The following is a 24,690-nucleotide window of genomic DNA, read 5'->3' as shown; positions in this document are numbered from 1 at the left end:
AGTCCTGGAGGGACTCCCACCACACTAGTGTGCTGTGGGGCATTTGTGATAGAGTGCCGTGTGGAGAATATTTTGTGGTTTTGTACAACTGGGTGAGCTTCCCAAGAGAATTTGGGGATGAGTGATTTTTTTTTCCCAATGTTTCATGAGGTTTATGGTGAGTCATATGATGTCTGGATGGAACTTAAAGACTGGAGAACCTTCTGATTTCTTCTTGCTTTTCAGTTTCCGGAGATCAATCCTTCGTAACAACAATAAACTTCTGCTGTTGTTTTCAGTGACTCCCACTAAGGAAGGTGATCAGCTCTTTATCTTCAGGATAGAGTCACTCTGATTTATGAGCCACTTCTTGCTCCCAAATACTTCGCTGCTGTGTGATTGGCAATAGGCTTCTGTTAGCCCAGGAGTTCCCAGTGAAAGGAGATGAACCAGCAGGGGTGATGGAGGTCACTTTAGGACTATCATCTGAAAACTGGGTGCAGAACAATGTGGATTAAACCAAAGGGACCATCACCTAGCAGAAAGAACAAAATAGTCCATGTTTAGAGACTGAGCAGAAACGTTATGAGGGGATGTCAGGAACAGCTGCCCTTCTTATGTTTGATGAAGAATTTTGGAATTGGAGAATTCTTTTTCTCACCCACATCACATGACTGCCTTGCTCTCTGGCTTGTGTGCATTTAAGAGTGTTGTTACTTGAAAATGTTGGTGTTTTTAAAGCCTTTTGAAAGGTGACAGTGTTATGGGCTGTCAAATGTTATTTTGAGTTTTGATGTGGGTCTGTTGCAAGCATGCTCCTTTCCTGGTTAGCAGGAAGCATCCTGTCATTGTCCCTGCAGACATGTCATGGCAGGGCATGTTACTTCTTCTCCCTGGGAGTTACAAAGGTGGAAGGCTTTAGTTTGTTTTAATTTTCAGCATGTAGGCTAACTTGTGGAGAAGCTTGCCCTGGTCACAGAGCTGCACACTCTAAAATATTCTTTCCTGTGCTCATCATACCTGCTTGAACCAACCTTCCTGGATACGTACTGTCAGTCCCAGGTTCAATGTGTTTTGTGCATTTTAAACACTGCTGGGTTTCTCCCTCACTTATGAACAGTTTCCAAGCTTATTGTTTTGTTTGCTTATAAAAATAAAATATGCCTCTAATGTTTAAATTCCACCTCTTCTTGTCTCCTGTAACTAAAAAAACCCCAAACCCACACACAAACCCCAACCAGCAATGTGTGTAGCACAGCAATTTTATCTTGGTTAGTTGCTTCGTTTTTTACTCAGCTAGATTGCCTGCATTTGTTTTGTGGGACTAGCTGGTCTTAGCTATTGGGAAAACATAAATCTCACCCAAAACACAATGGAGGCATTGGAAATACTTCTGAGAGTCCTGTTGTGTTCTGCAATGTTGGTTTGGTTATGTAAAAACATGGTTTGTTCTCAGTGTTTCTCTTTGAGGGAAGGTGAGAGTGCTAAAGGGTTCGTCTGTGCATTCTGTCCTTAGGTCATGGCTGAAACTTCCTTCAGTTCCAGCACCACCACTGACTGTAATAGCAGTACTTAGTGCTCTTCACTTGCCTCTTCAGTCTCAGCAGAAGCAAGTAGCATGAAATAGAGGCAGCATAAGTAGCATGAAATACTTATGCTGCCTCTACTGTTGCTGATGATCCCCAGCTGAACTCTTTTCCATACTTTGGGATGCCCTAGTACAGCCTGGATGTCTGCTCCCAGCTATATTTTTGATCATACGTTGTTTGCATTTGTCTTTGTGCTCATTGTGCCTTATTTGTTCTGCTGCATTTCTTTTCTTTCCTTCTCTTGTAAGTTGTGCAGAATTGACTTGCAGTCAAACCAAGATAGAAATGCAGGCAGGTATTTGGCATGGAAGCAAGGTGCCTCTGATGCAATTCCAGCATGTTTTCTTTGGGCAATTTAAATTAGGTGTTTTATTGATACAAAGTCAGTATTTCTGTGTTCTTTTCCAATTCTAATAGTCCTGGATGAATGTAGGAGGTCATTTGCAGATTTAGAGTCATTGCAAGAGCAGTAAGTTTATATGCAAATTTAATATTCCACTGTACAACAGTACTGAACATGAGAAACTTTACCAGTGTAACATGGTTTGTACTGAGTTGCTAGCAGAAGAAAGATTTTGGAATTCCTGTTAAGGATGTATGATCTTAGAGTCAAAAGCACAGAAACCAAGTAAAGATACTTTGCAAAGGGAGCACACAGGAAGTGGGACAGACAGAAACCTTTTTTCTTGTCTCATTCCCAACAGAAAACAAGAGCAGGAGCTTCTGGTTTAGCACCTGCTTCTGACTTCCTCCTCCAGTGACATGTTATTTTTGTAACTGTGCTTGGGTTTTTTTGTGTTTTTTTTTCTTCTCTGAAGCCACCTTGAAACAACTTCCTTTACTGAGTGAATGTTAAGCTTTACTGTCTAGCAGGAAGAGATTTACCCAGGTTTGGGGTTTGTTTCAGGGCTGGTTTGGATTTTTATTGTTGCAGAAATAGGTTATCATTTGTTACTTGAGTGACTGTACTACTTTTTATGTGAACAGCTCACTTGAGGAGTGTGAGGATAGCTCATAGTGATTTTATCTTCCTTAGGAGTTACAAGCTTTACTGAAAGATTTGTAGAGAAATAGGCTTAGAGGAAAAGATGGTTAAAAATAATGCAAGATCAAACAAATAGGAGTGACAGTGATGAGAACAGAGTTCAGCAATGCTTCTGTCTCTTATCCTGTGTGCAACGCATCAAAACTGGGAAAGGGATCTAGGCTTAAACTTGCTTCAGTCATGCTGCCCCTAAAATTAAAATTGACCAGGAGCAGCTCTCTAATCCATGTCTCTGTGTAGCTGCCCAAGTTTTTGAGCAGGCGCTGGGCATGGGGTGGCCTGGAGAGACAGAGAAGCTAAAATTGTTTCCTTTGGCCTGAGCATAAAATGGGTGTGCTTAGTTCAGTTGAAACCTTTCCTTAGAGTGGGGCCTAAGGGCATTGTTACACAGTGTAATTAAATGCTGTTATTTTAATTACATAATAGAATTTAAAGCCTTAAGATATACTTCATAATGTTTTAGAATGAAGCAAAAAAGATTTTAATATATTTACCATTGAATGCAATTGATTCAAGATTAAATACTGTGTCTAAGTGGAAGAAGAAATGCAACCATCTTTGAAAAGTAACTTGTGATGTAACTTTGTGGAGGATTCTTGTTTATGTGTAAGACAGTAATTAATATACAGAGGTTACAACAATTAACATTCCTTCTGCTGTCAGCTGTGGTTTGACACTGGTTGTGGATTTCCTTATGCCACACTGATTTCATGCAGTGTAGGTGACATAAGGCCGCTTCTGGCCCTTTCCATTCTGCTTCTTGTTTCCCAGCCGTGTATAGGACACCTTACTTTTCTTCTCCTTTCCTCTCCTCCTCAGTCTGTTTGAGAGTAGCTCACCTTTCTCCCCAGAGTGTTGGATCTAGTTTGGGAGGTGAATCTGTCTGTGTGATTTATTTCCCTTCACCTCATCTTTCTTTTTACCACGTTCTGGTTTGTGGGATTCCATCATTCATTTGCTCAATTGCCTTTTGAGAAAGGAGCAGAAATAAACACATCAATACTCCACTTGGGTTTTTCTCCATTATCCTCTTTATATCTCTCTAACTTTTTTTGGTTAAAATTATTCACTAAGAGATTTTTATAGACTCATTAAGCAGCTCTTTCTTAGGACTAGCTTTTTGCCAGACCAGGGTCCTGAGACAAGTCTTAACTATTCCAGCCACCATGTTTGAGAAGCACATTTAATTAAAAACTTGGAATTCAGATTGCCTCCCTTTCCCAGCAACATGTATTTTATGACTTTCAGGAGCACAAACATGCAAAAGTTGTCAATCCCAGTGAAGGTCTTGTCAGGAAGACCTGGTTAAAGCATAACTAATTGGGACTCTTTGTTGGTAATAATGGGAAGATAAAGAGAAATAAAAAGAGGACAGAAAAATAGATTTTCACAAGATGACTTCATATACATTTTTTTCCTAGGAGAAAATTACTAGAAGAATATGTAAAATGCAAGTAATGTATTATCACATATATTTACAGAGTTCTTTGAGTCTCTTTTTGATGGCAATCTATATTGCTTCCTCATAGAGTTTGTATTTAAATAGGATGTTTCAATCACTATAATTTCATATGTTCATTTTTTCTGTGTACGAGAACATTTAAACTGTTGATAAATTATGTGGGAGGATAATTTATGTTAAAAAGGGAGAAGATTATGTATTTTAGAGGTGACCTACCAGAGACCGTGTCTATCCTTACTCTTTAAGATAGCTAAACTAGACTGAAAGTTCTGAAATTTTGAGTTATGTTTTGTAATATTAGCCTTGAAAATGTTAGGATTCTCAAATTTGATGATTCCCTACTCATGCCAAGACATGTCTAGCATCTTCTGCTGTATTATCTTTCTTTGTTGTTGAGATACTTGACACAAAATTCTGCACAAAACAATTACACTTGTATTATGTTCCTATGCCAGTTCATTTGGCATCTGCTATTTCTTGTATCTTTTGTGATACTTCAGTGTTTTTCATTGCCTTGGGAACAGGAGATCATGTGCTATGCATGTGCAAAAGTTACAGTGCCATCAAGGATCTAGATCCAGTCATTTTTCCAATAACTTGAGGAAAAGCACTTCTTCTCTAGAAGTTAGATTTTTGTTTTTACAGTTTTTTAAGTTAGCTGTGGCAAACTACTTGACAGGTTCACTAGGGAAAAAAACACCAGTCACTTTCTGTAAATAAATTAACTCAGTGAATGGTAGGATAGTAGTGGAAGTTACATACTAAAATACTGCATTTTCTTGTCTGTATTGCTTAAACTTATTGAATATTAAGATTGTTTGTTGCATGGTATGGTTTCCTCATTCATTTGTTTAGTATGGAGGTTGAATGTTTGCTAAATATGAATTTAGCATAATAGAATTAAGGTATTCACAATGTCAAGTACCAGGAGGCATATTTTTTTGTATTGCAAAAGGCATCTATTTTAAACAGTAGTAAGAGTCAGACTAAATTAAACTGCCACAGATATTTATAAAAAAAGTTTGAATAAAAGAAATTTAAACTACTTAGTTGGGTTTTTTGAGGCAGTGACCTGATAGCTAGCTGGTCATTGCTGCACAATGTTTTATTAGATTCCAGTTGTTAGCAAACAATATTTGTGAAAGCTTGTGGGAGGAAGTATGGTGTAAGAGTTTGGATTCTTGCTGATGGAGTTACTGGAATTCTTTACACATCCGTAATCAGCCTTAACTGATATAGTTTGGTAGTTTATCAAGCTCTGAGTTTTATAATCCAGAACAAAAAACTAGTTTAGTGTGGGAATAGCCAGTGATCATGGGCTGTACTGGTTTGAACAAGTTCTGTTGCTACAGAAATAAGCTGATGTGAAACTGGATGGGTATAATCAGATATCTTCTGAAAGCAACTGAGATGCTTGCAACATGAGGCAGAGCAGCTGTCAAAAATGTTCTTGTGCAAATGTGGTTATCTTTATTTTTGGACTAACCAGCATTTTGTCTTCACAGCAGCTATACTTCTGAATGGAAGTGGCTTGCAGACAGAGCTAGAATTGGCAGCCGTTGGACATGGCTTCAAGCCCAGATTTCAGAACTAGAATACAAAATCCAGCAACTAACTGACCTTCACAGGCAAATACGTGCCACCAAGGTATTGTCTGTAAGCTCATAAATGGGCTTTTCAAATCATCTTTTGACAGTGTTTCTTGTAATATTTACGTATTTGGTTCCTTGTTGGTGTTCTTGTTTTTTTTTTGCCCTAGACTTCTTGTGTCTGTGCAGGCTACCACCTGCAGAGTTTAATGGGAAAGACATCAGGAGCTAAAAACTGTTGTACCTTAAAGGCACCAGTATAGGACTGTGATTTGGGAACCCTTACCTTTGTATGTGTTATAGTGATTTTGTTAGTGGCTTTCAGGGGCCCAGTACACAGTTACTGTATTTATTACTGGTTTCTCCCTCTTCAGGAGAAGCAAGATGGTCATCTCAGGTGGGATGGTTTTTGTGTTGTGGGCTTTCAGGGTGGGTTTTTTGTTACTTGCAGTGCATGTTTATTCTGAGGATTAGATGGTTAATGTTTGTACAGCACTTTGAACAGGTCAAGGATTAATAATTACTAAAATTCCAATGTGTGTAATTCATGTACTAGTTTTTCTAAATTGAGCTGCCTAGTCAGTGGGAAAGTGACATTCCTAAACCATTAGTAATCTAGCTATCAATTTAATGGGTTCCTCAGGTCATTCTGACCTAAAAGAAGCCAAACCTGTGTGAGGTGGTGTGATAGTGAGGAGTTTTAGAGCAGGGCTCTTTGACTCTTCATCAGTGAGCCTCATGTAGGTTCTTTGGCATGTGTAGGGTCACATAAGCACAACTGATAGGAGCAAGAAGATGCTTCAGAGCTTATGTAGTGGCACATGAGACTTAGAGTTTAAAAGGAGAGGAAAACCACCCCAGAGAACATTTCCCTCTGAACAAAAAAAGAATATTAATTTCAGCTTCTCCTTTTTGCCCTCAGAGCCCTTCTTTTCATATCCAGCTTGTCCCCAGTCAGGTTTTTCTTTACAAAGAAGTGGAGAGCCTTTGTTTAAGGGTCTGTGTAAGGAGATTTTATATTTTGGTGAAGGGTGGGAATGTCCATGGTTTGGTGGTGTCCTAAATACCAGATACATGCACACTCTTAAACCCAAAATCTGTCAGCATGTATGATGGTGTAGGTCAGATGACCTACAGAATATTGAGAAATAAATAACAGGGAAAACATTCTTTTAGTCACTCATTTTCTTTAGGTGGTATGTTGGTTTGGAGCCAAGTCATCTTCCTGGTGGAGATTTTTAGTGACATTCCTTTCTGAAACTCCATGGCCATTTTACCAGCTGTGGTATTTAGTGTTTGGCATTGTGTCCCATAATGAAGGCAGGCACCTATTTTCTTCAGATGGGATTTTTTTTGTGTACATGTTTCAAATGCACCAGTGCAGCAGCTACAGAAGGACATGTGGGCTGATAGAAGAGCTCTTTGTTTTCATTTAGTGGTTGCAAAGGAATTACACAATATCATTAGAATTTGTATGCTGTTTAATGGTTTCAGAGTGTTTTTTATGTACTTTGACTGGAAAAAAATGTGATTCTTAGCCAAGGAACAACAATTTCAAACAAAAGGCCATTCCTTGAGCACCATAATGCAATAGGAAGGGACATGAGTAACTTGTGGGCTGTTTCCAGGCCTGTTACAGGGTGTTCTCCATCTCTACAGACACAGAAGTAGCACCTCTGCATCTTTGAGAGTCCTTTAATTTAAAAAAACATGTATGTCTGCAAAACAATTCCAATTGGGGAGGAAGGTAGTCATTGCCTAAACCTACTGATTTTAACCCATTTTTTGTAACACAGTCTGTATTAGTCTTCTAGTTCTTTACTCTTCCTCTTTCCTTCTGTGCCTGTTCCATCTCTCCCATTCCATATACTCTGTCAATTTTCCTCTTCCTTTTCTGCTTTCCTCTTTCCATGCTTGGTAAACAAGTTTCTAAAACTTAAAAAAAAAAAATTCCATTGGAAGCATGTGTTTGTGTATGTCCCTCTTTTCAACACTTTTAATTTGTGTCTTCCCATTCCTTTGACCTCAGAATTTCAGTCTTTAGACCTTTTAGACTCTGTGGTCATGACCTGTGATCCTTTTACTAAATAAAAGAACTAAAGATTCTAAATTCTAAAGGAATTTAAAGCTGTTCAGGTAACTTGTCCTCCTGTTGTGGCACACAAAAATTAGTTCTCTACTTGAATTTCCTTGAGTATGCTGCTCGTCTGGATTTGTGTCCATCTGCTGTAAATGGAAAAGTGCAGGTGACGATCTGTGCAGAAAATCTAGCACTGACTTAATGGACATTCAGAATCTCTGTGCCCTTTTTAGGCATTAAAAGTTTTCAAGCACCTTTGTTTATTTTTACAGAATATCTTTATCTCAGCTTTGAATTTATAATTCAAACTTTGGAATAAGTTAGGCACAATGAGAACAAGACAATTTCACTTTTTCTCGTAGTCTCTTCTTTGAAGTCTCTTTGAGACTTGCTTTTATGTTTTAAGGCCAGTTGCTGCTGAGGCAGTAGTAAAGGTCTTGCTGAAACTACAGGATCCTTAGTTTTCCACAGCCACAACCTAGGTGAAGTCTGTCTTGGTTAAAGAAATATAAATATGGCTTCCTTGTGTTCACATTATGGCAGTCTTCTTTGTTCTCTGGTTGAGTGGAATATTCTCATTAGAAATACAAACTTGAGGGAGAATTATAATGATCCCATTCTTTAAATATCTGCTTGATATTTGAGTTACAGTTAGTATTTAAAAGCAATTTAAGTTCTTTCCCTTTCTCTTTGGAAAAAACCTGCAGAGTTTTGATAGCCATTTCTGGTATTAAATTTATTTGCTCAAGATAATGACAAGCCAAGGAACTGTTTAAGGACTGGGTTTGACTGTGACAAAGTTATTTTTGCTTTTATTTTGTATAACATTTTAAGTTCTTAAACCAACGGATGTATTACCTAGGATTGTACTAGAGACTTCCATTTTTAAAATCTGTCATGTGGAAAACACAATAGGGGTATTATTTTTCTAGTTCCATTTATGAAACTGTTATTTCCCTAAAATATAAAGTTATATTTATTTTATTAGGTGGTGTTCTAGATGGCACACTGCATCTGATACCACATTTGTGCAGATGGTCTTGAAAAGTAGTGACAGTGCTGGAATATTTAGGAAAGTTACTTATAATTATAAAACTCTAAAGATGCTCACCTTGAAAAATCACTTATTAAATTGTAATTTTTTTTTTTTAATTGTGTCATTTCTGCTACGTAAAAATAACAGCCTTGATGTTTTGCATAGAACATGGATAGGAATAAGAGAAATAGAGCACTTTAAAATGTCTCCAGCAAGGTTTGTTGACTGCAAAGACTAAAACCAAGTTCAAATCAAAGGGTGATGTTTTTTTAGGAAAAAAACTCCTCTTAAATCAGCAGGCAAAATATAATCTAATATTCTAATAAGTATGAATTTCTGATTTGAATTTTGGCATAGATGTTTAAGCAGTGGTGTAACACTAGAGTGATTGCTGTTACAAGGAATAGCATAACTGATGTAGCTTTTTTTAAAAGAATACCTACCATTTCCATTTTTTAGCTGTGAAGTATATTTAAAATCTAAGTGCTCGAAAATCGTCAGGAATGTGCCAGGTTTGACTGCCCCTTAAAAATTATTTAGGAGGCTTAATCTGTTGTCAACCAACTGTGTTCAATTGCTGTTGTCTAGGGGACGGTGGTCCTAGAAGAATTCCCATTTCCAAAAGACATTCTGAAGAAGCAGATCCAATTGACAGAGCAAGAGGCTTTATTAAACGCCACAGGGAATTCGCAAGCTGCCATTGAGAGCCAGGATTCCTTGCCAGAGCATGACTTTGAAATGTCACCCAGCAGTCCCACTCTGCTTTTACGAAACATAGAAAAACAGGTAAAGTAAAACAAATATGAGCTGGCAGTGAAGCCAAGTGATTGACTTCAGAAATAGGGAGGTTCCATGGTGATGACTTCCAAACAGAAAGATATTTTGCAGTCCTGGGATTGGGTGGTGATTAATGGAAGGGCTTAAATAACTACTCTGTACAGCAGGTTTACAAATTAACCTTTTATTTCTGATGTGTCTGTGTTACCACATTGTTTCCCTACAAACAGACACATCACAGCCTCTAAGAACCATACACAAACCTGCTTCTGCTTTACAGTGGGGTCAGTATAGAGTTTCCACAGGTTGTTTCAGGAAAAGCTTAATATGGGATGAAAGAGAACAGCTGACAGCAGAGATATATTGCACTTGAAATTAAAAAAAAAAAAAAGTTCCAGCAGAATACAATTGTTCATCTGCCTTTTCAGACATTGTAGGACTCTGGTTTGGAGCTGAGGAATTCCAGGTGCTTACTGGGTACAGAGGAGACATAGTTGTCAGTGGAGTTTTTGCTTTGCAGTGTGCAAAATGGCTGTTTCCATGGTTGATTCCAGGAAATACTATGTAGACTCCAATATGGAAGTACATAAAGGATGTGGTAGGATCACATTGCTGAAGGAGATACTGGAAATTTGTTTTACTGAATGAATTTATGCAGTTTGTGTAAAACAAAGCCACTGTGGACATTAATTTGTTGCTCTGCTGGTCTACATAAACTCCTGGTCACACTCACATTTTTTAAAAGAGGTATAAGTAATAGCATTAAGTACTAGTGCCTCTTCCTGAATCTCTGTGCCATTTTTGCTTATTTGATAATCATACTTTCTTGTTCTTAAAATGCTTCCCCTGGCTGATAAATCTTATCCACCACAGGCAGGTGTGAGGAAGCAATGAAACAGGAAATTTTTATGCTCAGTGCTGGCAATTGCATAAGGTAACCTAAAGAGCATTTTTAGAATGTGATGAATGGCCCCTCTTTTAAGTGGTGGATTGGAGAATTAAACACACTTTTTGGCAAGACTTTGGACAATTTAAGGGATAGTGGTCTGTTTCCTGGTCCCCAAATAGCCCCAAACTTGGTCCAAGGGGTCCAAGAACTTTGATGATCTGAAAATTACATGGAAGTAGACTAACACTTCTCACACAGTACATGGGATTTCTTCCCTTTTACACCACTAAAAGCCTTGGGGTTTGATTTCCTTTTTGACTACAGTTCTGTTCTTAACTCTGAAAGTCTGAGTTTCTTGTTCAGTGTCAAGAGTAACAATGCTGCAGCCTGAAGAACATCTACAGATATTCCCACAGAATTCCTCAGTCTGCTGTTCAAGTATTCCTTTGTTAAGAATAAGGAATTTTGCTTGTGAACCAGAAGAAAAGTCATGTAGAATAAAAGTGACTAAGGCTGGCAATTTTTATTAATACTTTTGTCAAGCTCTTTTCATAGCTATATGTACGTTTTTCCTTGTGTTTTGGAAGTCTGCCTATTTTTTTAATGCTCTTATATTCAGTAGAGACTACTCCTTACAGAATTAATTCTGCTGAGATTTTTAAATTAATCTGCTAATTATTTTACTGGCACTTTGTTTACTTTGCCAGTTCTTTTATGATTGATTTGTCATTTCTGTGCTTTAATATCCATCCCTGATTTTTTTATTCTGATGTGAAATTTTCACCAGACTACATCACCTGAATGTTAACAGAAAATATGTGAGTTGTAATAAAACAAATAATAAATTCGTCCTCTTTCTGCATAAATGTAAATGTAAAATCAAAATGTACAGAAAATTTACTAGATAAACTCTAGCAATTCATGTTTTAAATATTCTTAGTTCTGAATGAAAATCCAGCGAAGTAATGCAAAAGGTTGTTTTTTTAAAAAGGAGTATGCCATTCCAAATACATTTAATTTCTGTTCAGTGTGCAGAACAGAGTTTCCTCTAAGCAAGCTACATTTATTGTGAGAATAGCCTTTAAGGTCTGACATTTAAAACAAAAAATCATTGTGAAATATTTTTGGACTCAGTCCACAATTCATTGCTTTGGAAGGATTAATTCTTAGTCTTACAAATTAGCTACATTTGTTTCATTTGTTTTGGGTCAGTTTTGAAAGTCAGGTTTTTTTGCAGGAGAACGGGCCAGCAGGGTGGTTGCCTCTTGCTGCTATTTTTGAGGATATCAGAAGATGCTATCCATTCTGTCTGTCATTACAATAGTCCTCAAGTAGTTACACTTCCTTTTATAAAAACACCTTTGTCAAACTGTAATAAGTAATGAAGAGGATTCTTTTCAGAACAAAAATACTTTGAGTGAACAAAATGTACAATGAATAGACAGTTGGCCTTTTTTTTTCCCCTGTTGAAATGCTTGTCAAATGGCCAGTTAGCAGTTCTGTCTGCAGCTGTTGTAATATCAGCTGTAAAGTGTTCTGCTTTCTTTTTTCCTTTAAAGGCCTTTGGTTACAATGCTAAGGTCACTGATGTATTTGGGGTACTACTTCAAATGTATAAACAATGTTCAGGGTTGTGGTGGTGTTTTATTTGGGTTTTGGTAGGGTTAAACATAATAATTGTGAAATAAAACCATGCCACCACAGTTATTCACAGGAAGAAACTAAATATGATTAGTCCATGATGTACAGGACTGAAATCCTAAGTAGGAAAACAAGAACCCAGGACCTTTGAGCTGTTGAGTCTGGATAAGTCTGACTACCTTTAATTTTAACTTTTTTTCCAGAGTGCACAACTAAGTGAAATCATCAGCAGCCTAATTGCTCCACTCAATCTGTCTCCAGCTTCTTCATCTCTTTCATCCAAGACCTGTAGACACAGACAGCTGGTCAATGGTATCTCCTTCAGGTGGGTGACAGTGTGGTAGGGTAGGGGTTTTTCTTGGGAATAACTTTTGGTAAAGTTATCTATATGGAACTAATAATCATTACAATATTAAATAAGGAAAAATAAGCTTTCTGCAGGCTTCAAGAGAAGTTCAAGTCTTGATTGTAACTTTGAAAATAGTAGGGTTTTTTGTTGTTCCTGGAGATATAAATGTATAGTCGCTATAACTGTTTAAGTACTTGGAAGATGAATCTGTGAAGTAGTGAAAGAATATAGGAACACATTTGTTGTGACTGAGACTTAATGCATTCTGTCATAGCAAGTGCAGCTTTATTTCTGGAAGACTCACAAACTAGATTAGTAGAATACATGAGCAATGTCACATGTCTCAGCAGGAGTCAGTGTCAGGGTGGTGACTTCATATAATTTTAAGCAGATCAGTCTTCAATGAAAGGCCAAATTTACCTTTGCCACCCACATTTTCAGGAATTTGGAGATACTGTTTTCCATTCAAGGTATTTTATTCTGGGTGGACATACCTTCCAGGATGACTATAGGTTGAAATTAATATTTTAGAAAAATGTTTATCAGTGCTAGTCCATACTGCTTAGTAATTCTATCTTTTATTCAAAGATTTGAAGCACAGTACAGGCTGTAATAAATATTAGTTTCAAAACAACATTAAGGTAATTGAATACAGTTAAAAAAGGTCTAGGTGTGTTGGATATTTCTCCTGAAATACTTGTAATGTGATTTTTGAGGATGCTGTTATTCACAGGTCTTAATTAAGATCAGGTGGATGAAGAAACTGTTCCCAACTAGAACTGGGGTGTTTATGGCAGAGTGTGCAGCAGAACATAATTCCCTGGCTCCTGACTCAAGAAGAGCTGGCCACACCGTCTGTTTCAGCTTTGCTGCAGAGGCTGGAGCCTCCCACAAAGAGATTATAGAGAGCAGCTTGGATGGGCAGCTTCTTTAGCTGCCTTCTGTTGCACAGTGATTGTGTGATTCTGCCCTAAATTTAAGGATGAAGGGGTCCTGGCATGTGATGTCCCTGTTCCTGGTGTATCAGTTGTTTGTAGATGATGTAGGAGAAAATCAGAAGGTTCCTCTCAGATGTGGACTAAAAATAGCCCTGAAATAGGAGTTGCTCATAGAGATGGGTATGTGGAAGAAGAGAGTCATTTAGGCTGTGTCTTGAATCTGATTTTTTTATGAGACATAAGAGGAAGAATTTCTGCTTTTAAGAATGTTTTTAGAAAGAGTGTCTGAAGTGAACTTCATGATGAGAGACTCTAATGATGTAGCTTCAAGCCAATTCTCTTCTTATTTATTAGGCCAAAGTTTGTCTTTCCATTTCATGAGTAACACATTGTTTGCTCATGGAACACTCTCTAAGGTTGGTTGTTTTCTACTCATGACCTAAAAAAGGCCAAAAAAAATGTTAGGGCTTGGAAGATTCTCTCAGTGCTGTAGTTCTAAACTAGAGTTTGGCAAGGTAGGTGTTGGAAGGGAATCTGAGAGATTTTAGGTCATTTTCTAGATGCATTTTCTAGATGCTGTCTTAAACATGAGTTAAACAGTTAATTTTAATTTTTTACTGCTTATGAAGTGTTTTGAAATTTGCCAGTAAATACTGTTCATTAAAGATGCATGAAATAGAGTGGTTCTCATGAGAATCCTGCAGAGAAATTCACTGCCTCCTACTTCTGGAGGTTTTTTTGAGCGTGTTTCAGATTTTTGGTGGTATTTTGTTGTTGTAGTAGCTGTGTATTCAATTAATTGAATTAACTTATTAGTTAATAATTAACTTGTTGTAGTTAACTCTTAGCTGCTTCTCTCCTTGCTTTTTCTAGAGTTCATTTTGACTGTATTCAGTATTTCAGAAAGCAGAAATCAAAATCAAATGGAAAATAAGGGGATTTTTTTATTTTTGAGAGGGGAAAAAACAGGTGATAGCAATTTTTACTTAAGTAACTTCTTGAAATTAGTTGTAGGCTGTTCATGTGAATTTTCTATTTTAAAGTAGGTTTAAACATGAGATACTCTGAGGTTGGTAATTTCTGGTTTGCAGTACATGTGGAGGTGCTTGGCAGTTCCTGGTTGACTGAATGTGGGTAACCTTGAATTGCCATCTGTCAAGGCCTAATTACATTAGCGTGTTCGTTTATTTTTGTGTTGCTTTTCCTTGCTCAGTTGAATCTAGGTGCCAAGATTAGCCCAAAGCATTGCTTGAAGGTAGATGCACATAGAAGCAGTTCCCTAAGCTAGTGATATCCCTTTCTTATGAAGGGAGAGGAAGGAAAAACTTAATTCTTCAGGACAATTAGTGCCTGTCTAATGGCTTGCTGTGCAAGCTTGCCTCTGGAAGTAAGGTTAGGAGCAAGAAAGGCAAACCTATGAGCTTTGAAAGGAGCATTCTAGAAAATTTATGACTTTCACATCTGGCCATGGTTCATTTTGCTCTTCTGTAGAATCACATTTTGAAAAACACACAGACTAAGATCAAAGCAAGTGGGTAACTCAGCTTGATTGGGAAACCTTTTACACAAGTGGCAGGAAAACCCCACTGCCATGTGCTGGAGCTCCAGGCCATGAAGATGAGATCTCTTCATCTGAAACTTGCAATCCTGCAAGGCACAGGAGGGTAAATACAGTTGATGTCAGACACTGCAGAGAAATTACCAAGAGCCTTGGCAGACCACTAGAACAAAGGCAGGAATCGCAGAAGATGAAGAGTGAAGCTGAGGAGCGTTCTGTTCTAATTTATGTGTCCAAGTTGTCCCTCACTTAAGAGAGAGGTATGTGGAAATCCACAAGTTGAGCTTGGGACCATCTGACTTAGAAAATGTTTCTGAGAATTCAGAGAGAGTATTTTTAAGAAGTCTTTTCCATGGACTGTAAACCTTGTATTTCTTTCTCAAGCCTTAAAAGTGCAGTGTTAATATTAAGAATGTCATGCCTCAGTATTTCAGGCTTTTCTTGGCACTCACTGGTATGTTCCTTTAAATACTTTGTACAATCCTCTGTTAATTAGCATGTTGTTTTCATGTGTCTGTGTTGCTTATTGGATTATATTGCTGTGTGGGGAAGACAGCTCAAATTCAAGCCTGTAAAGCCTTGTTACCACTCCAACACAGCATGGGATGATGTTTAATCACACTTCCATATCAAGCCTTTTCATTTAATAAAAATGTACTGGTAAAAGAATACCACCTGTCAAAAATGATTTATAAGTGGCCTTGTAATAAATTCATTTTCATGTTCTATTGTGTCACAGCTTTACTAATAAAGCTGTGACTTGTCATAAGACAAAATAATCATTTTTACAGATAGATGACCTGTTATGAACCAAGGCCTAAATAACTTACGTGGCTGCACTGCTCAGACAGTCTAGAGTTGTGGTCAAGGTCTTGAGTACTGTAAAAATAAAAGCACACTGCTTTTTGCAGTAAACCTTAAATTTTGCATGCAGATGTTGCTACAGCAACAAAATAAAATCAGGAATACCTATAGCAGGGAAGTTCATTCTTCCCATTGAGTCATTCCCACCCAAATGGGAGGGTGTTTTAAATTCTTACCTTGTGGTGTTGCCTATTCTGGTCACCAGACAGGCTGTAGATTGGTGAGGATGGTGTGAGGTTGTTCTATACATACGTGCAGGGGCTGCTACTGCTTTTGGCCACGTTTTTGCACTTGATTTTGACTCTCTACACTTGAAGTTGTGGAGTTCCTAATTTTGATACAAATGCTTCACAGTGAGTTGCACCCCTGTACTGAATGATCACTGGTTTGTAAAGCTTTACTTAGGTTTCAGTTCTTGAGAAAAACCAGAAAATCTTGAAAGTATGAGGACAGAACTCTAGGTCTCCTTTACAGTAGCATGACTGCTGTCTTGAATGGAACATCAGTATGAAGGGAAATATTAATTGTAACTTGAAACTCATACGGGTTAAAAATATTAGAGAGCTCTTGAATTTGTAAAAAAACAAAACTTGATATATGTTTGAGGGCTTAACTTCATTTTGACATTTGTTTCCATGAGCACAAAGGTGAAGAAGAATGATAAGCTCCCTTTCCTGAGCTGACATGAAAAGTAATTAAGTAGCAAACAAAGCACATACACAATTGTCTGAAACAGCATGCTAAAACCTTGTGTTGTTTATAAAATTCCCTTAGAATTAGATAGCTAATGCTAATCAGTGTGTGAAGTCATGGCCTGTGCATGTGGAGCATGTCTGATGTTTTGAATTTCCTTTCCTCATTATTCATGAAACTGCAGAGCTTCAGACAATAAAGAGGTGTCCTCTTCAAGCAGCTGGCTGCTTGACCATCAGCACATCAAGAAAAGAAGAAGAGACAGGACAAGGCTCAGGTCTGTCTCTGTGAATAATGTGAGCACATCTGCCCGAACAAGGCCACTTCAGAGTTTCCAGAAGAGGAAACTCTACAGAATGCACGGTGCCTGTCACTGGAATCAGCAGGTAGGCCCTGGCCTCTCTCTTTGGGAAAGAAAACCAGCCACCAGCTGCTTGAGTCAGCATGTGTCTTGTCTGGTGTGCCAGAGGAATGGTGCACGCTGTGCTGCTTATTTGTTGCGTTCAGGGACCATGGAGTGTGTGTGGTGCCAGTACTGGTGTGTCTGCAGGAGCTCGGAGTTAATGAGTTGAACATAAAAATTAAAGATAGCTCAGAGTCTTGCTTAGCAAATCAGTGTGTTCTATGGCTGTCTTTAAAGCCCTTGTACAATCTAAGAGACAACTTGAGAGTTCTTTTGGAGGCCTGACTGTTGAGGAGATGCTACAGTGTAAAGCATCTGCCTGCTTGTTTTCAGAATATTTGTTTTAGCTACAGGAAAGCTTACACAGCTGGTGGCACATTATTTTCTAGGAAATTGAATTGCAATACCTTAATCTTGTTTCCATTTTTGCTGTTTCTGATTAGTTATATTGCCTTTTTCATGACACTTAAAGAGTGCTTGAAAACTCTGACAATTTTCTGCATTACAGAGGAATTAATATTTTAAAATGGAAAAAAACTCATTCTCTTGTGCACGGCAAGGCTATCTGATATCTTACATCTGATATTAATAGCATATTGCTGGTAAGAATATATAACGAGTTTAGATGTGGTGCTTAAAGAAACAGTCTAATTTGGGAGCAGAGACAGTATTAACCCATTCTTTAGAGGAGTGCTAATCCCAAGAGGGTTTAATTTCTTGATTTTTGCTTTGCCTTTTTAAGTGTAGTATTGAGGGAAGTCTCCATGTCTCCTCAGCTGTGTAGGATTTACTAAGTGTGCTAGTGGTCTGGGGAGCAATTTCCCATGCAAGGATATTCCATGCTGATTCAGCATTCTCTGCAAAATGGCAGAGGTGTCCTAGTTTTAGCAAGATACTTTATTGAAAAACTGTCCAGTTTCTTATTTGTTTGAGTTCCCAGCTTCCTGGCAGTGGGACTTAAAGACTTGGCAGCCTGCCTGGAAGGTTTGGGCCGTAGGGGATGGGTGGTGAGTGAGTCTAGGAGCTCTGCCTTCTGCTAGTTAGCCTTTTCATCTTCCTTCCATTGACCAAGAAGACTGTTGTGGACTTGGACTTACTGTTTCCCATGCAATCCTGTCACAAAGGTTGGAGGCCCCGTGCTATGGCTGATGCCTCCAACTGCTTCTTGCAGCTGTGGAGAGAGTTCCTTTAGCAAGAGACTCGAGGACTTTCCTTTGTCTTAAACATGAAGGGTTTTCACTCCAGATGCAGTTTCTAAATAACAGGCCTTTCTGGAAGCCTCTTGTCTTGCAGGTTTGAGTATTTCATATTTCTACAAGCACTACCTATGTCTCTGTGTTCTGAGAAGTGGACCAGAGTTAGTGAAGTTCTGAGAATATCAGTAAAGGCTTGTGATCAGAGGATATCAAGGCTTGTGATCAGGAACTCCATGTCTATAGCCTGACAGCCAGAGTTCAAGGCAGAGTTTACATTTTTACCTTCAACCAGATACAGAGCTTAGCTGCTCTGAATGCTTGATAGTTTATCTTGACTTGTAGGCTGCAAAGAAAGATTTATAATTAACCTTTGGCTGTAGGCTGCAAGCAAAAAGTATGTTTTTAGGTTACTAGTTAAGGATTCAAGTATTGGAACTGGTGCAACCCCGTGTCTGCTCCATACTCTTGACATCTCTGGTGCCAGGCTGCCATATAATAATCCAGCTTCACTGTCTCTGTACCAAAAGTGATGTCCCAAAGACAGCAGGGTAAAACACCCTGTAGGGAATACTGTTTATGCTTACTGCAGTTCTCAGCTCAAAACTGTGTTTAGACTCTGCTTTTGAATGTCCTTTCCATGAGAAAGTTAACCAAGAGGCAATGTGAGGAACTACATAATAGGGTACAAACAGATTGTGTACTCTTTTTCCTTGAGAATATAAGAAATTATGGCAGCAATTGAGTTGTCAGCTTCAGTCATCATGCAGGTGCCAAACTCAGTTAAGTTTTGAAAATTAAGGTAAAGCAGGGAACAAAGCCTCACGCTTTGGTTGAAAACAGAGGATCAGGGATTCTGCTAAGGAAGTAAGTGGTAAAATTAGACTGAACATGTCCAGCGCAGACTGACAATCAAACCTGAATCAGTATTGAGATTTTAAACTAAGAGTCATCAGCAGTGTATCATTTCATTCAACAAATCTTACTCTAACAGGCCCTGTCACTTTCTTAGTCCTGCACTTGCTATACATGATTACCCAGCTGTTGATGAGATTGCTCATCTTGTAATGAAAGAGCACTGGCCATCAGCCCAGACTTGCTTCTGGATTAGGCAGATGTCTAAGGGTAAGGATGCAAAATGGGGAATGGTTTCTGGGATTGGTGTCTAGTTTTCTCTGAAAAGGCATTTATATTCCCCAGATTCCAGCAAATTTCCTCTGGTCTTTCAGAGAAAAAAATGAGTAGCTTCTTAGCATATAGGAGATAGTTGGATTTTTAATGTAACATTAGTGTGCCTTCTCTAGCAAGTGCCTCTCCCATATTTCCTCAAATCTATCATATTTATATAATCCCTGGTACCACAATCTTTGAGGACCCCCATTTCTTTAATGTCACTGGCCTGAAAACAAGCTGGGAGTCTTAAAGCAGATGTGGAATAACAAATTCCAGCTTGCCAAAATCAGAGGAGCAAACTGAATCTCCTGAATGTTGCAGCTCCTGGTGGTGCCTGGTTTGAACAACCAGCAAGCAGTGCCTGGCAGTGCTGAGCAACGATGTTGCTCTGCAAAGTAATTTGAGCAAATGGTGTCTAAAGAATTATAAGCAGAGAATCACAGCAAAATGCAGACCTCTGTGCAAAACATTAAGAAATGCTGGGATGGTTTTGAAGAATTTTCAATTGGGTTTTCATTGCAATGACTGGTTGTACCGTTTGTGCATCTGAATGACATTCAGAGTGTCATCCCTCACATCTCATCAGATTCATTTGGGAAGCTTATTCTCCCCCCTCATCCCTCTAACATCCGTGTTAGGAAAAGTAAAGTATGAAACTGTGAATTGCTATGCCATCTCTTAGTTCATAAGGTCACTGGGAAGGCAGCCACATTTTTTCTCTTATCTACTGCCATGCCACATACATTTACAATGAGTGTGTATGACCTAGGAGCCTCCTGTTGCCTGTGGAGAGATGCCCTATATTGTCCTCTGCTGTTTATTTTCTGAAAAGGACTACACCTTCCCCTGCTGTGCTAGTTCAATAATGCTTACACAGGGTAATATCTAAAAGAAAATACAGAAGTCTGTGAAACTCCAGAAGACCTTCCAGACTGACAAGATAGATTGCAGATAAATAAAACAGGATACAGGGTGTTTGGTTTATCTGTCACCATCCAATATCCTCAGGAACTTGAAACAACCTTTGAGGCCAAATCCGCTTGTCCCCTAATTCAGAATGACTAAGTACCACAAGATGATCCCTGAGTCATCATTTGGCCCTGGAATCTGTTTTCTATCTTTCTTCTTTATCTAAACAGCTTTGTAAGAGCTTAGACCATTTCTTGTTTGTGAGTCATGCACAGCAAGCCCTGGGATTGCAGTCTGTGCTTCAGTCTAGAGGACATGATTGTCGTGGTGCATTTCTTCAGCTTGAACATTTGAATGAATGAATGAAAAACTTGCATGCAGAACAGCACAAAAGTGTAAGAAGCAGGTGTGTTCTAGTAACAGGAAACAAAGTTTGCAGGTGGGAGTTGGAAGGGTGAGAGTGCTGTGTTCAAAATGTTGGATCGTTTGCATTGTTACAGCTGGCAAGTCAAAACCTCTGGATCATTGTCTCCTCCTATATAATGTGTGTCATGTAATTTAATGCTAAGAAAGAAGGCCAAAAGTATCTAAACATTAAAACCCAGAAAGTGTGCAAGTAGCAGATGGGTGTCAGGTCTGTAAGACACAAACACCTATTGAATCATTTCTCAGTGGTTGTTGCATTTATAACTGCCTTCTTTCCCCACCCTAGAGTCTCTAGTCTAATGCTTCATCCTTCTGCAAATGCTTTTCCTATTGTAAGGAAAACTGTAGCTCTGTCCCCTGCTGGTTTTTTGTCTGCACTTGAAGGAACTAAATTATCTGTGACTAAATTTTTAAAAGCAGACAAGTGTTATACTAGTCAGAAACTCTCAGAGAGATTTGCTTAGCTGATATGCCCTGATGTTTTCTTTTTTGCTATTTCACCTGTGTGAAATAGCAAAAATCCTGTGCTGCAGGATTTTTTTAATGACAAGGATTTTGTTTTGCCAGTATATTTCGTTAGTTTCTCATTTCATATCCTAACAAAGGATATTAATTCCACTTTCTTCAAGTCATGTTTTGCCAAGAGATATCACTGATGTTATGTAGACTTTAAATCTGTAAAAACTTTATATAGCTCTAAGTGCAGGTAAGAGACAATAGAGCAGTGAGATTGGAGTACTGTCAATTTTGTCCGTGTGTGTTTCTTTGCAGAGTTGTAGAGCATGGTGGGTTTTTTTAATCTGAAAATTCTCACTGTAATTGTATTCCACCTGCTGGAGAAAGAGTTTGTTGTGGGGACCAAGGCATGTGGAGAAAACAGAATTCAAATTTACAAAGGTGCCAGCACCCTGAAATTTTGGAATTGAGGTCCAAAAGCTTACATTTGGATACCACAGGCAAACAGTTGGTATAGTGTTGCCAACTCTTGCAGTTGCATATTGCCACATTTTCTTCTCTGCAGTCTCAACTGGGATTTAAGTAAGAGCAGAAGAATATCTGTTTTCATTTAGTGTTTGAAAAAAAAAGTGAGTGCTTGTCCAGAAGGCTGCAAAGCAGACAGGAGAAAAGTATTTAAATTGTAGGGTATGAGTTTCTTCTTTTGATTTAAATCTCATGCTGGTTCTATGATTTATATGTTCAGGAGCATTCCCAGTCCATGTCTAGTGCCAGTGGTATTTTTTGTTGATGCCATTTGATAAATACATGTGGTCTTTCCCAAGTCTTGATAATTTTCAGGTTTTTGGAAAGAGTGTGTGTATATTTTTTTATTTATATATAATGCACATATATACACATATAATTTGTATTCAGCTTGCATAGCCTTTATCTTACTTGCTAAATAGCAATGCTATTTGTTAGGGGTCTGTACCTGGGAGGAAAGAAGTTGCATTGAGTGGAGTCTGCTCGTTGTCATCCTCCTCCTTGGTATTCCTAGATACTGGCTCCACCACCTGCTTCAGCATAGTTTCCTGGCATTGCTGACTTCTGAAACAATGTTTTTTGCCAAGTCTCCTGCAAACTGGTTCGATGCAAGTGGTGCGGTACCTCTGTAGATATGTCAGTCTTGTGGTATGGGAAGGAGAATCCCTTGTACCAAGTTTGTAAGTGAAAATAATAGTTAATTAAATTGTTGCTTTAACCCTGAAAGTTAAAAAGGAAGACCTTCTGTTAGTTCAAAAGCAATGAAACCTGAGTGGCAGAAGAAGTTCTGGTATGCATTCAGCTATTCTGAATGTCTGACAAGACTTCTGTCTCTGAGGGAGGGAGGCATGAAGGCAGAAAGGAAAGGGGACAAAACACCTCTATCTTTGCAAGTCTGTGATACTGCCAGTAGAACTAGATCCATCCTCTGAGGTTTGTGGCAAGCCAGTAAGCCTGTGAATTCTTTTGGTTTTGGGTTTTTTTTTTTTTTTTTGTCAGAAAGAAAAACCTTCATGCTTTCCACAGTCTTGCACTTTTAGTATAGTGGCATTTCTGAAGTGTTTTATGGATCACATCTACTCTTAATTTCTGCATGATGTCTTTGAGAAGAAAGATATCCATGTGGATTAACAAATGTTTCTTTCTTTTGGTTTAACTGGTCAAAGATTGAGCACTAACCTTGGTTTTTCAACTGATTTTCTAGTTGAACAAAGCATCTTTGTTTCAGGATGTAGAAGACAGCATGCACTTCTACAGAGCAGGTGAAGGTCCCACTGGCTTATTGCAGGATTAAAGAAACTAAACTCCATGTATGCTTAGGAGAGGTGGGTGATCTCTGAGAACAGTAGAAGCTATCACTCCTTGTAGGACACTGACCAAAAAATCTGAATGTGTAACAAGCTGGATGCTGAGTAAGTTTTCATTAGTATTTTATGAAACTCTCCGTTCTCTTCCTGGAAAAAATTGGTCCCTGCCATAGGATCTGCCAGCTTATCTGTATTGACAGCTTTAGAAGGGGCCAAGGCAGATTAATTTTACATCTTGGGGCAGCCTGCATCCCTGTACCTGATGTGCCTGGGAAAGCACAGCCATTTGACTTCTATAAAAACTTCCTCTGGAAGGGAGGGTCTGACATGTGGCAGGGGTGTGTGTGTCAGCAGCATCTGTTGTGCACCTTCCCACATAGGGATGTCTTCCCTACCCACCCTCTCTCCCATTACCTGTTAATAAGAAAGAAGCTCTTGGGGGCTTTCAGATTAACTTTTCACTGTCCATGTATTGTGTGTTGCCCAAAAGCACTCTGCTCTTCAGACCTGCACATTTACACAGAAACACAAGGTTTCATGGAGCTGTGTGTTCTGCCAGAGGGACACAGCTCTGCTCAGAGCAGGGTGTTGTGTGCAGAAGAGAGAGGCCATGGAGGAGTGGGCTGTCCTTCAGGCAGATGCTAAAGCACTGAGGCCAGCAGGCTGCTCTATTAGTCTGATCTGTACACAGCACAGGATTAAAAGTTGGTGTATTTGGTGTTCAAAGGTGAGTTGTCAGCCGCCCGCACAGAGGTTCTTTTGAGTCCCATGGTTAAATCTCTGCTACCCATTTACTGAAGAGCAGTTTTTAATATTGAGGGAGATAGCTCTTCTTTGATATTGCTGAAAATTCCTGAGAGTGTGTTTGTAGAGAGAATAAATGCATTTTTCCTTGCCTTTTTGGGCTTAATAAGAGTAATCAGGAGCAGATGTGGCAGGTATTCAGCAGAGTGTATTTGAATTAATTTAATTACCTTCCTGGATTCAGACACAGTGGGATAATTGAACTGTGGCTCTCTGTACTGTTATACTTGGGCATGTTTTCAAAAATGGTCAGAGTTTTAGTGATGAGTAGCTGAAACCACAAAATGAGGGTTCACTTCACAATTTTTTAAATGGGAGCACAAAACATTTTTCCTTTCAGTTATGTCATGCTTCACAGACTCACAGTTTTTTCACTGCAGAAGGAGGGGATGGCCAGTAGAGTTCAGCCTTCTGACCCTTCAAGAACAGAGGCATGAGCCAACTGTACTTTGTCTATCGCATCAGTCTGCCACAAGCAAGCACAAGAATTGATTTGAGTATCAAAATTAATTGCTGTCTATGTTTTCTGTAACCCAGTAAAACAGTACTAAGGGTGAAAAATCCATATACAAAATTCATAATACTCTAGAAAATTAGTCTGTTGGTTGACACCATTTCATTTCATAAGCTTAATAAGTTTAAACCAGAGCTGCTATTTTAGATCAATATTTAAACTTGTACACTCCTCACTTCCTCTTAAACACAGTGAGTTTTCTCTAATGCAATGAATTTTATCTAATATTATCCTTCATATCTGCTTGAGCTCAGGAAGCTTGAGGTTTTGTATTTCAGTAATGAAGAAAAATGTTCCAGGAGATGTACAAGGTGTAATATAGCAAGGGGAAAGGGGAAGATTGATAAGAGTTTTGTAATCTCTCTTGCTTTCTGAAGGGTTGACATCATGGTCAGGTTTGCTATAGGGGCCTGTCTCCTAAAAGCTGTCTGCCATGATGTTCCTGTGCCATTGCTGTGGCTGAATTTATATATATGTGGCCTTATTTTCAG

The 24,690-nt window shown here is 38.6% G+C and overlaps 1 protein-coding gene across 18 annotated transcripts in view; it reads left to right on the top strand.

The window, feature by feature from the left end:
• The window catches only part of KANSL1L (KAT8 regulatory NSL complex subunit 1 like), a 59,770-nt gene that overhangs the window by 16,429 nt on the left and 18,651 nt on the right, over positions 1-24,690 (top strand). For 14 of the 18 annotated variants that reach the window (XR_014956808.1, XR_014956804.1, XR_013340388.2 and 11 more), the window contains exons 3-6: positions 5,581-5,722; positions 9,369-9,566; positions 12,291-12,412; positions 16,674-16,875. Coding sequence is in view for 12 of the 18 variants with exons in the window: in XM_085585454.1 (XP_085441580.1) it covers positions 5,581-5,722; positions 9,369-9,566; positions 12,291-12,412; positions 16,674-16,875 (664 nt within the window). In the remaining 6 variants the exon portion in view is untranslated. The remainder of the gene's footprint in view (positions 1-5,580; positions 5,723-9,368; positions 9,567-12,290; positions 12,413-16,673; positions 16,876-24,690) is intronic. The other 4 variants (XR_014956805.1, XM_085585455.1, XM_077785189.2 and 1 more) reach the window with 2 other exon arrangements.

This window comes from Lonchura striata, chromosome 7, assembly GCF_050655825.1.
Source record: "Lonchura striata isolate lonStrDom1 chromosome 7, ASM5065582v1, whole genome shotgun sequence".
NCBI lineage: Eukaryota > Metazoa > Chordata > Aves > Passeriformes > Estrildidae > Lonchura > Lonchura striata.
This window is presented reverse-complemented; position numbering and strand designations above follow the sequence as displayed.